Consider the following 13,436-nt stretch of genomic DNA (forward strand, 5'->3'; position numbering starts at 1 on the left):
TGGTATTCACCAGGTTATGACGTATGCTGATAATATAAGTTTAACAGGGGATGATATGAGAACAATAGAACGAAATACAGAGATCTTATTAAGCGCTTGCAAGGACATGGGTTTAGAACAAGGATGCAAATAACCACTCGCCCACTCGTCCACTAGCCCGGGGCGAGTGGTTCCTCGGTGCGGGCGAGTATTTAATATCATACCGAAGGTAAGTAAATGATTTATATTGTGGAATATGGGCTAGTAGCTTTTCTCTTGTGCTAGTAAAATTTTGTTGCTTATTTGCATCCGTAGTTTAGAAGTAAATGCAGAGAAAACTAAATTCATGGAAGTACACCGAGATTGTAGTACTGCTAAATTATGGATGCATCAAAATATCAAATAATACTTGCGACAAAATGGATACTTTCAAATATATATTGTCAATGTTAACAGACCAAAACTATATTCACGAAGAAATTAAATGTCGACTGAAAAATTTGAATCCGTTATTATTCACTTCAAAACTTTTTGTTGCGAATTCCTGTCGAGAAATTTAAAGCTTAAATTGTTGTAAAGGAGAAATTATTTTTAAGTAAACTATTATCTTTCACTTATTAGATTGTTTCTTGTTACCTTGTAGCTGAACATTTAAGGTTGAAATTAATCAAATATAATGAATGTAACGTGAATACAATATATACGAATACCGTAAATAGCTGTAAACAAGTGAGAAATTATAATTAATTAATATTTCTTTCCAATTCAAACATGTTCAAATAATGTTTTAAGTAGTAGTTGTATCACAATCTTATAATTATTTATAATCAATTATTTCAAAATATAATTGGTTAAAGATACATAATGCTTAACCCTTAACTACCCCGGTGGGGTCTCACAGATACCAGTCATCATTTGTTTCTCTCTAAATTTAAAGATAGTCAATAGATGGTGTTGGTTTTTCGTCTACCTAATAGTTTGCAGTGAACTATAATTGTATTAATAGAAGCAAAAGCAAGTACTTAACTTTTTCGAATATGCATTACCTGGGGTGTGAGATACCCCACCAGAGTGTAAAACGTTACCGTTTTTTTTATTGAATATCATACATGATAAACTCGATTTGCATGCATGGAGTTAACTTTTGCAGTTATAAATCTGGTGGAGAACTCTCAAAACGATACAGGAGATGGTACTCGCCCTAGAGAAAGTGTTACCTTCTACCGTTAGTCCATCTTCAAACAAGGATGAAATTAAATTTTTTCTAAAGTACATAACTGTTGCATGAAGAATGAAGTAATGGAGACTGTCAGGCCCTGCCGAAGGGTCCCTAGTAGCAAGGAAGCTTTCTGCCAATTGGCGCGTTATTGGCTTTTGGCTTTTCCCGCTTGCACTTGAAACGTATGTTTTCATACACTCTGCCCTTTGTTGTACTAGCAAGCGACGCTTTAGACCCTTCGCAGAGCGTCATAGCATCACTGGCCGTTCATTGACTATTGACTTAACTTAACTCGTGAAACGCTTGCGTCAAGCTTGAATGGAATACTGAATGCAAGGTTGCCTGATTTAATTTTGTTACTTGAATCCAGCTTGCAGGATGCTTGCACGATTTCCAATCAAGTTAGATGCAAGCTTAGCCGACTTGAAATTCCATCTTACAGCAAACGATTTGCAAGTTGTCTCTGCTATTAGGGGTAACTTCTTTTCACCAGAGTAGTTAAGGATTAATGATATGTGTACTTTACCGCCTTCTATCTTTGTTCATCCTGTCTTCCTTCTTGCTTTTAAGTCTAATTCTTTCAAATGATTATGCTCTCTCCTGTTTATTGTTTGGTTTTAAATTGTTTACATATTTTATAGGTGTTTTGAAACTAAAAATTGTTAAAACAACATTGAAAAAAAATTGTAAAATGTCAACATGCACATTCCACATACACCATCAGTCACACGCCGACGGAACCTGAAAAGGAATCTAAAGCAATTATACGGAAAATAACATTTTGTTTCATTTTTTTTTTTTGCTTGTTTGTTTTACTTACCTGATACAGATGGTCCCAGAGTAGATAAGGAATTCATGTTGTAGTGTGACTGAAATAAAGGGTGACAATTTTGAATTAATTTCTGAACAAAAATAAATAAATAAAATAAAATATTTTACTTTTTCGTCCCACGGTTATACCAACTAGGCTAAAAGAGACGGTGATGATGAAAAAAATGGTGGAAAGAAAGTGGGAGGAAACGGGAGAACTCCACGAAAACCTAAGCACATGGTGTTTGTCCATCACAAAGCCCACTTAACTTGAGCTGGGATCGAACCATGGACCCTACACAACAGAGGTGAACGTTCTGAACACCAAATTTCAAAATTAGAAATATATTGAAGTTTTGCTTATATAATATAACTTAGAAATGGGGCTGAGGTGGCTCAGTGGCAGAGCGTTCACCTCTAGTGCATGGGGTCCTGGTTCTGTCCCAGACAAGTGAACTTTGTGATGGACAAACACCATTTGTGTGGTTTTTCTCGGGGTTCTCCCGTTTCCTCCCACATTCTTCATTCCATCATTCCATTTGTTTTTCATCACTGTCTCCTTTAGCCTAGCCGGCATAACTATGGAACATAAAACTTAAAGATTTCATTTCATTTTCATTTCGGCAATATATTATTACCTTCATCAGACACTTTAACCAAGAAAATGAAATGTTGCCAAAACTGTAATACATTATAGACTATATAATTATAGGTTATTAATATTAATATTAAGTGTTTGTTTTCGTAGGATTTTATTTTCATTTTAATAATACACATACGAGGAGTGTTTTTTTTTTAAAGAGTAAGTACCGTTGTGAAATAAAAACGCAAGCACACTTATCGTAACAATTTTATTGTTACATGAAAGTCTGTACCTTAATCTACTTTCCTACAAGACACTTATCACGTCGTACTACAAGCTTTTGAATATCATACTCGTAGAAATCTGTCACCTGATTTGACCTCTTTAACAAGGCCGTTTTGACCTCATCCTCGCCGTTGTGGCGCTGACTACCGAGAAGCTTTTTCAAATGCAGGTAGTCACTGGGCGCTAGATCGGGAATGTACAGAGGGTGTTCACTGCAAAATAATATGATGAGATTTTAAGTTTGAGCTGCCGAGTGTGAACAGGCATTGTAATGGTGCAAAACGATCCCCTTAATCAGCATTCTACACTTTTTGTTTTGGATTGCACAGCGTACTACTTGTAAAAGTCTCACAATACGTCGTAGTATTTATTGTGTCATCACGAGTCAAAAATCCACAAGCAACGTTCCCTTCTTGTCCCAAAACAAATTACACATGATTTTCTGGGCTGAAATTCTTTGCTTGAACTTCAATTATTTTAGGTAATGTTGAATGCAGACGTAAGCCACTTATGTTTCGTCGTCTGTAACATTTTTTCTTAAAAATCATCACCTTCCCCACTGTATGCTAAAAGAAAGTCAACGCACTGGCTAAACGTTTCATTTTGTGCACTCCAGTCAACATATTCGGCACCGAATGTGAAAACAATTTTCGATAATTTAAGTCTTGATCGTACTTTCATAGAGAATACTTCTTGAAACTTGAGGAAACTTATCAGATAACGACGAAATTGTAAAGCGTCTGTTGTCTTTGACGTTTTTGTCAACTTTCTGTACCAAGTTTTCAGTGATAATAGAAGGTCGCCTACTTCGTTCCTCATCGTGAACATTCGTGTGGTCATCTTTAAGAGCTCTAACCCATTTTCGTGGCATTCCATAACGCATAATGCTTTCTCTTTACACTTCACTTATCTGGCGATGAATTTCAGCCGCTTTCACGCCTTTAGCGCTAAGAAAACGAAACACAGCACGTATTTCACAGTCAGTGGAGGCGTTTTACAGTAACTACTCAGGAACAAAAATAAACTCGATCGAACGCTTCCGTTATGGCGTCTGTGGCTTGCAAACAGATAAAGATATACAGCTCACATGCGCGGGATTCCGACTGTAGCGCTGCAGCAGCAGAATTTGAAAACAGTACTTACTTGAAAACCACGCCTCGTATATACAACGGATGATTTTATTTAAAAAAGAACAAAATTAAAAAAAAAACATTTAAAATTTGTTGTTGGAATAAAATCAAGGAATTTCCATAGAACATTTAGTTATTTAACTCAATTAAATGAATTAACTAAGAACAAATATTAAATGGTGCAACGAACACGGGAACATAAAGAACTCTTAATAACGATCCCGCCCTCTTCCTGACGAGGAGATTTTCGACTTTTTTAAAATGTTAATTTATTATGTTTAAGGCCGATTTCACAACTAATGTACGTTCTGTCGGCTTACGTATCTGTACTGTTAAAAAATACTGGCCAAGTAATGTTACATACACTGAGAAAAAATTGTAGGTGGCGTATTTAAAAAAAAGCAGGTTACATGCGTAATTCCTGTAGTTTTTGGACTTAACGTAGAGCAGATGTATAACTGAAAACGCATGTTTTATAATACTTTCTGTATAAGTGTTCCATTTGGACGTACTTTCCGTATGAAAAAATGTAGGCGGTCAGGATCTCAGACACAAATGGACGTATATAACATATAGCTGACGAAGGTAACATAAGTATATGCATGTGATATACGGAAAACTGTTAGATGTCAGACATCCTGCAACGTCATGATGTAACATCTGAGGGCAGTGTCTATGTAGCATACGGATAACGTATGTTTCGTACCGATTTCTGTAGTAAGCAAGAGGATTCCGTATATTTGTACAATTTCCGCTGTCCGGAGAACGGATTTTTCTCAGTGTACATACTAATAATAATGCTTGATTTTAAGTTTATTGTCGGGAAACGCGGTAGCTCAGTGATAGAGCGCTTACCTCTGGTGTGTGTGGTTCCTGATTCGATCCCCAGTCAAGTAAGTTTGTCGTGGACAACATCGTGTCCGTGGGTTTTCTCGTGTATTTCTATTTCCTCCCACATGCTCATTCCACTAATTCTTCCACTATCATTTACTTGCCTTAATAATCCATCTTCCTTAACCTAAGGCGGCATAATTGTGGGACGTTAAACTGAAAGATTTTATCTTATTTTCATTTCAAGTTTGTCGTTCCTTTCAAGATTGAGGCTGTACGAGACGTAAATCTACATCGGAATATGAGATACGAACCACACTTGCTTCCATAGGAAATCGAACCCACGTCTCTCGTCGTATTAATAACGAATTATCGAATAGCTGAAAATGTTATAAAAAATATTCTGTGCCTTTTGGGTTTGAAAAATAGAGACGAATTTATGTGCGCACGAAAATCCTAATGTATTTTATGCGGTATCTAAACAAATTTCCAAAATGCCATTTGACAAGGAAAACAAATTACAGCAAATAAAATGTGCATCAGTGTTACAAAATTAACAACTTTTCAGAAACTGTCTCCTAAATAGAGCCAAATGATGTGACGTTTCTTTCCTAGTATATTTCTACTTGTAACAGGTTTCTAAAGTATAATGTAAATTGGAGAGTTTGTCAAAAGCTTAAATAATACTGTAATAATAAAAAAAACAAGTACTCTTAAAAGAAGAATATAATTTTTCTTATTCTTGTAAAGAATAATCTAATATAAATAAAATAAGAGTTTGTTTGTGTGTTTGTTTGTCTGTCTGTCTGTCTGTCTGTCTGTGTGCGGCCTGGGGACCAGACGAGTGGACCGAAAGTTACCAAATTTCGGTCAGGGGTACCTTGGCTCAGGCCCCAGATCAAGACGAAGCCCCCTTTTTCAAATTTCGAACCAGGGGGGTCTCAGGGGGGCGTTTAGCGGATCCGGCTTGGAAACCAGACAAATTGACCGAGAGTTACTAAATTTTAGTCACGAATACCTTGCTCAAGGCTCCAGACCAAAGTTAAACGTTTTTGTCAAAATTCGAACCAGGGAGTCTCAGGGGGGCGTTTACCGGGATATGTAAAAGTAGTAGAAAATAACCGATATTAGTGTCGAATTCATAGTTTTCGCGGTCGCTGAAATCAACGGTGAAACTCCGATCGCATTAACTTCCAAATTCACGCTATTCGGCTCCAGGTCGGGGGTCACCGGGGGGGGGGGGGGGGAGTGAGATACCGAGACATATAAAAGTAATCCAAAATGACCGATATTAGTGTCAAATCCATAGTTTTCGTGGCCGCTGAAATCAATGGTGACACTTCCACTAGCGATGACTTGCAAATTTAGTTACAATTGTATAAGGGCCGAGAGTCAGCGGGGGGAGGGATACCAAGACATGTAAAAAGTACTCCAAATGACCGATATTAGTATCAAATCCCTAGTTTTCGCGGTCTCTGAGATCAATGGTGATACTCCTACAGGCGTTGACTTCCAAATACAGGCCCCGTGCGAAGCATGGGTATATTCAACTAGTATTAAAATACGAATCGACAAAACCAACCCTTGACTAGATACCAAAAGAAGTAATCTAAGAGACGTCCTTATATAGCTACGGTAACATGAAGCAATAGAGAGTCACTAAGCAATAAGGTGGTAAGGATTCGTCCAAGATCAATAATTATTGTGCAGAAGGAAATGAAATGAAATCTTTGAGTTTTACGTCCCACGCTTATGCTGGTTAGGCTAAAGGAGACGGTGATTATGAGAAATGAATGAAATGGTGGAATGAAGAAAGTGGGAGGAAACGGGAGAACCCCGAGGAAACCAACGTACGCGGTGTTTGTCCACCACAAAGTTCACTTGGCGGGGGTATTGTGCAGAAGAGTTAGGCACCTTCATCTTAAAGCTGATGCTAAACAATGTTGAGTATCATGCTACGGGAGACACGTTTGGTATACATCAAATCGCTATTACACGTCGGCCCACCTTTAGCGCCATTACGAACGGGAAAAACTTAAATAGATTGGTGCCACATAAGTATGTACTGTCAATAAAGGACATCCTCATGAAACATGTGCATCTTTCATCTGAAAGTGACACATGTGTATTGAACGTTTACTTCTCGAATATATTGGCATATACACGTAACGTAAATAGCTAATTTATGGTATGAAAGCAAGTGAACTACTATACCACGTTACTGTAAACATGCTTTAATATATTAATATCATTGGATAATTTCAGTACTCAACTGATATATTATTCTGTTTTGTTTGCATTAATTTGTAGAAAGCCTGTTGATTGTCACTTCCTGATAATGTTGACATAGAAGCCATCCTAAATGACATCAGCTTTCGGTATCTATATATCTATGTAATTACATTAAACTGAAATAACAATAGATAAAGTTGCTCCTCTAAATATTACAGCTGAAAATGTTCTAACAATTCTCGCACCTGTCTCTACGGAGATTGGGAGAAATAGCGCTTCACTAGTTTCTATTCAACTGTGCGATAATTTGAATAAACACGAAATCTTGACAAACATAATTACCGCCTCTCACTCCGGGGTATAAAAACGTATGCATGTGGGAATTGAAGGAGGGACTTTTGCCTCGTTAAACTAATCAATATAACCACACTTCTAGCATCCCATTGAACGCTCATATATAAACGTAACACATACTTCCTGTGTTGATTATTCATGGTTATTTGAGTTGGCTTTGGGGCTATCAGATACAAAAAGAGATAACAAACTCTCCTTTGGTCTATATAATCACGGCTTTATAGTAGACTCATCTTCAATAGAGGCTACGATGACTAAATGTTACTGCGTTAACTAAATGGTACGAAAGATTCCCGGTTTTATCCCAAGTCATAAAAGATTATGATGTACAACACAGTGTTGATGCCGCGGTCACAGTCACCACGATCTCCTTCTATTATGTTCGTTCAATAAACTTTGTCAGTCACTTGTCTATATCATCCGTCATTTTCAGTCTATAGGAGTAACCTAACGATAGACTCTCACTTTGATGTATTTAACCTATAAGAATAGCCTAGTGGATACACTATTACTTTTGTTTATAATCCGTTATCTTTAGCCTATAAGAGTAGCCCAGTAGATAAAGTATTACTTGTGTTTATCATCCGTTATCTTTAACCTATAAGAGTAGCCCAGTGGATAAATTATTACTTGTGTTTATCATCCGTTATTTTTAGCCTATAAGAGTAGCCCAGTGGATAAAGTATTACTTGTGTTTATCATCCGTTATCTTTAGCGTATAAGAGTAGCCCAGTGGATAAAGTATTACTTGTGTTTATCATCCGTTATCTTTAACCTATAAGAGTAGCCCAGTGGATAAATTATTACTTGTGTTTATCATCCGTTATTTTTAGCCTATAAGAGTAGCCCAGTGGATAAAGTATTACTTGTGTTTATCATCCGTTATCTTTAGCCTATAAGAGTAGCCCAGTGGATAAAGTATTACTTGTGTTTATCATCCGTTATCTTTAGCGTATAAGAGTAGCCAAGTGGATAAAGTATTACTGGGTTTATCATCCGTTATCTTTAGCGTATAAGAAAATCCCAGTGGATAAAGTATTACTTGTGTTTATCATCCGTTATCTTTAGCGTATAAGAGCAGCCCAGTGGATAAAGTATCACTTGTGTTTATCATCCGTTACCTTTAGCCTATAAGAGTAGTCCAGTGGATAAACTCTTATTTATGAGTATCATCCGTTACCTTTAGCCTATAAGAGTAGTCCAGTGGATAACATCTTACTTTTGTTTATCATCCATTGCTGTTATCATCCATCTAATATACGGAAAAATGTTAGATGTTTGACATCCTGCTGCGCGTGATGCAGTAGCGTATTTAGGATTTTGTTTCGGGGGGACCTATGCACAAAATGTAAATAGGCACCTTTAAGTGCCGACAAATTTTAATGAAGTTGTGCACACAACAAATTTATTTCAGAGGAAGAGCTTAAGCTCGGTAGCCTTCCCCTAAATACGCCACTAGCGTGATGTAACATCTAAGCGGGAAAATAGGCACTATGTATGTAGCATATGGATAACGCATGCTCCGTAGAGATTTCGTAGTAAACATATGGATTCCGTATATTTGTACAATATATCGTTGTCCGGATAATGGAATTTTATCAGTGCAATTTCCCATTCCACCAATTCTTTCATAATCATTCAGTTCCACTAATTATACGTTTCCTGTAATCTAAAAGGCATAACTGTAGGAAGTTAAAGATTAAATTTAATTTTCCTATTTTTTTCCCTTTCAATTTACCTTCCTGTGTAATCTGTTTCATATAACATGCAATTTGCAGAAAAAAAAAAAAAACTGAAAGCAAATACATTTCGTTGGTTTGCTTGCTAAACTAACAGAGAAAAGTTTTTTTTTTTTAATTATTCTGGTGTTGATTTTTTTCCTTTCAGAGTGTGTCAATTAATATAAATACCAACGGTAGAGCATTTCGTTAATTTGATGAACATATTAAAAGATCAGGTTGAGTTTATTCTCATTTACAATTATACATATCTCGGAGTCAAAATTCAATTACAAGGACATTTCTTCAAATTTTCTTTACCGACTAAAGGAACACAAAAGATAGTACACGGAAGATTCGCATTTTTTGTTTATTTATTAGAGTTTAGCGTCCCGTTCAGCAGCGAGGCTATATGAGACGTGGACCTGCAGTTTAACGTGTGATCCAAGCCACGTGAACTCCTGTCGGAGATCGAACCTGAGTCTCGCGTGACTAAGACGGGTACGCTAATCTGATAGTCACGAAGAAGCTTCGCCTAACTACTCGTATGGGAAGCTTGTCCGGGACATAGAGTTTTAGTTAGAAAGTCTTTTCATAACATTAATAGTACGAGTCGCGCATTTGTTCAGGTCACCATGGTTTGCGTTTCACTTATGAGATTAGGACAGACCCAGAAGTACTCGAAATCACATGAACTGTCAAATATAAAAGTGCTCGATTCCCAATGTTACATTATTTCTTAATCATGATCCGCCTTATGCAGAGTCGTTTTGACATATGATTAGCGTCTTACTAAAGGTCTGACTACTACAGGAAACTTATGTTAGTCGAAGTCTTTAGTATGGCACTAATCACGCGTCAAAACGACTCTGCATAAGGCCCGATATGTTTAATCTACAAAGAGTGTCCAAATGAAAACTGTTCGTAATGGAAAACGAAAATACAGGTGAACACGGGAAGCTCAACACATACACAAAAGAAAATAGAATATCTAAGGATCAAAAGTGTAGCAGGTGTTGCGGGTTTGTAGTTACCATAGTGGTTGAGATAGTCATCCCACTTGTTTTACTAGGAGTCGAATTTCGGTTGTGTACAGAACCATTCCATTATCATTATTGCTTTGGTTGAGAGTTCGAGATGGTACTCGTTCCCTACTATAAGCTGTCACCATTTTCGGCATATGTACCCAGCTGCTGCAGACACGGATTCATGAGGAAATGCTTTTGGTCTCCAGTAAGAACTAGCGGTACCTAGTGTGCACACATTTCACAATATAACATCTTGAGCACAATGGTGTGCATTACCAAACTGTGTGAAATACCAAACTGTATGTACGTACACATTCCCGCCGATTCTAGGATGTATTAGAGTCAACTCTCGCTACGAAATCATCGCTCGTGATGACATGTTTGCCCTTGACGTGAAGAATCTATTGTTTGTTTTCCATCTTTCCAGAACATTCCTGTCCAATTCTCGATGCACACATCTCCCCATAAATTATGCTCATTCTCCTGTGAATTTCCCAGGCCTGATATCCTTCTGTTGACAAGAATTGAATCACAGCGCGTTGATCAACGCGGAACGGATATACAATTGCCGCCATGCATTTTCTGTGCCACGCAATTATATAGTATATGATGAAGAAGCGATACGATACGAGACCCTGCTCCATTGCTCTCAGTTTCCTGCCTGTACCACCCCTCGGTTTGAGCTCCCTCGTGGCTAAGCGGTTAGCGTACGCGCCTTTGGCGTGGGAGACCCGGGTTCGATTCCCGGCGGGAGCTCATGTGGTTCGGATTCCACGTTAATCAGTAGGCCCACGTCTCATATAGCCTCGCTGCTGAACGGGACGCTAAACTAAAATCACCTCACCTCACTCCTCGGTTTGACTGTTCTGTCCTTTGGCGTATATGCGGCTAGCCTTAAGCTTGTTAGAATTACGTAAACAGGGCTTGCGGTCGTCTAGCATTCGTACACAGGATAATTCTTTCCTTTTTGAAATGTTTTTTTCTTCACATCAATTGGGAAGGCATGTGACTTTGTGACTTCATGATAGAGCCGCTTTTGTACAATAAGGATTAGCTAAAACTAATAAAGCGATTTTTCTTTTACTAGTTGAAAGAAGTTAAGAAACTTCGTATTAAATCAAAACAAGCACGGTAAGTGTAGTAGTTAACACACACATGTAAACAAGATATCTACCGTGTATATTTTTTTCATTTCCAATTAATTTAAATTAAAACTTTAACGTAAGACAATGAAATACCAGCAATATGTTGTTTAAAAATTTTTATTTATATTTACCGCGTTATCAAGGAACACGTTGATAAAACGAGCATTTTAAGATTTGTAAATTCATTTTTTTAAAGTAATTTCATTACATAGAATATACATAAACATTTTTGGTTTAGATACACAAATAAATTAAATTTCTTCGTCCGTTTTGGGTTATTTTTCTGCTTGATTGAACTAAACTATGGTGCAAATTTCGTAGTTGAACTGGTATTTGAGTTACGACAACCTTTTATGTAGAATTATCATATGTATCCATATCAATATCAGGCTTGACCCATCCTTCAATTATCAAACCAAATTTTTCTTGAGCTTCTGTTAGTATATTTGCTTCGTTTGTGTTAGTGACAAATGTGATTGCGGTAGCCTTCTTCTTAAAATGGTTAATACGCGCAATACGATGGATGTAAGTGCTCGAATCCTTTGGCACGTCAAAGTTGATCACCAAGTTTAGTTCTTGGGCCTCGATACCTCTAGCAAACCCATCGGTAGCTACAAGGACTTTTATCCCTCCTTGTTTGAACTTCCTGAACGTGTTTAATCGCTTCGCTTCTGGCATCTGTCTATGAAAACGAGCAGCCGTGATGTTTTGTTCGTTTAATATTTTGGCCAAAAATTCGCACCGTATGCATGATTTTACAAATACTATCGCTTGCGTGAAGTCACCAGCTCGTAGCAGATCAATCAGTTGTTGAATTTTCTCTTCTTCTTTCAGTTTGATACTTTTCTGTACCAGATTCTTGAATATTAGCTTACTTCTGTCATCGACGCGGATTTCAATGCTAGGTTCACGCATGAATTTCTTGCAGATTGAGCGAATTGGGTTTGTTAACATGGCACCAAACATCATGACCTGTTTTACATGAGGAGTCTTGCAGAAAATCTCTTGGACATCGTTTCTGAATTCGACTCTTTCCACCAATAGATCACATTCATCCAGAATAAAATATCGAAGCCTACGTAGATTTAATGCTCGTGAAGTAATCAGCTCCCTAATTCTTCCTGGTGTTCCAACTATTATATGAGGGCATCTTGTTTTGTAATTGTCTATCTGCTTCTGAAGTGAGAAGCCTCCAATGTACGATGCAATTCTAACACCTGTCATGTGTTTTGCTAGTTTCTTGTATTCTTCGCAGATTTGCAGCGCCAATTCTCTAGTATAGCATAAGACCAGTACGTGCACCTCATTCTGGGTTGGTTCAAGTTGCTGCAGTGTTGCCAGCACAAACATAGCAGTTCTTCCTATTCCAGATTCGGCTTGGCACAACAAATCGACACCAAGGAGCATTTTGGGAATTACATCTGGGTGAAATTTCGATGGGTCGTCATAACCATTCTCTGCAATAGCTCGAAGTAGAGGTGGCCTGATTGATAACTCATGGAATTCAACAAAAGTTTTTGGTTGGATTAAATCCTCCCAATGCGGTTGATTATCTATCATCTCCATCTTTCAGAAAGGTCAGTTTTTCTAAGAATTAAGTTTCGTATCAGAGAGAGACAGAAAGAAAAACAAAGAAGGAACCTCCAACTGACATAAAAACTAGTTCTTAACGATGTTCCGTTTCTGCGAAACAGTTAATTGTTATGTAAACAATGGGCATCTTACGTCAAGAAAATATAGTTCGACGTTAAAACAACAACAATGAAAATTAATTAAAACAATGGCATAGCTATATTGTCACGTTGATCTTCAATATCTCAAATCAAGGGAAAGTTGTTGTTGTTGATCTGGAATTTAACTACCCTTTCAGCAGCGAGGCTATACGAGACGGGACCTACTTGTGTCTCGCAGTGGCGGATCTAGCCCGAGGCCGGGGGCCTAGGCTCCCCATTTTTTAAAGTCAAAATCATAATTCAACCTATTATTTTTATATTTTTGAAAGTTTATAGTGAACTCATGATTACTTATCATAGTCTGGGTTCTAACTGCCTCCCCCCCCGGTTTTTACCTTCTGGATCCAACACTGCTCAGGAGGCACATCCCCAGTACGTTATCAGAAACG

The 13,436-nt window shown here is 37.6% G+C and overlaps 1 protein-coding gene across 4 annotated transcripts in view; it reads right to left on the reverse strand.

Moving 5' to 3' along the window:
• LOC145664982 (uncharacterized) overlaps nt 1–13,436 on the reverse strand; it is a 536,351-nt gene that overhangs the window by 142,553 nt on the left and 380,362 nt on the right. For all 4 annotated transcript variants that reach the window (XM_081732149.1, XM_081732151.1, XM_081732150.1 and 1 more), the window contains one exon: nt 2,019–2,067. In XM_081732149.1, coding sequence (XP_081588275.1) covers nt 2,019–2,067 — 49 coding nt within the window. The remainder of the gene's footprint in view (nt 1–2,018; nt 2,068–13,436) is intronic.

The sequence above is a fragment of the Thermobia domestica genome, chromosome 11, assembly GCF_964235325.1.
Source record: "Thermobia domestica chromosome 11, izTheDome1.hap1.1, whole genome shotgun sequence".
Taxonomy (NCBI): domain Eukaryota; kingdom Metazoa; phylum Arthropoda; class Insecta; order Zygentoma; family Lepismatidae; genus Thermobia; species Thermobia domestica.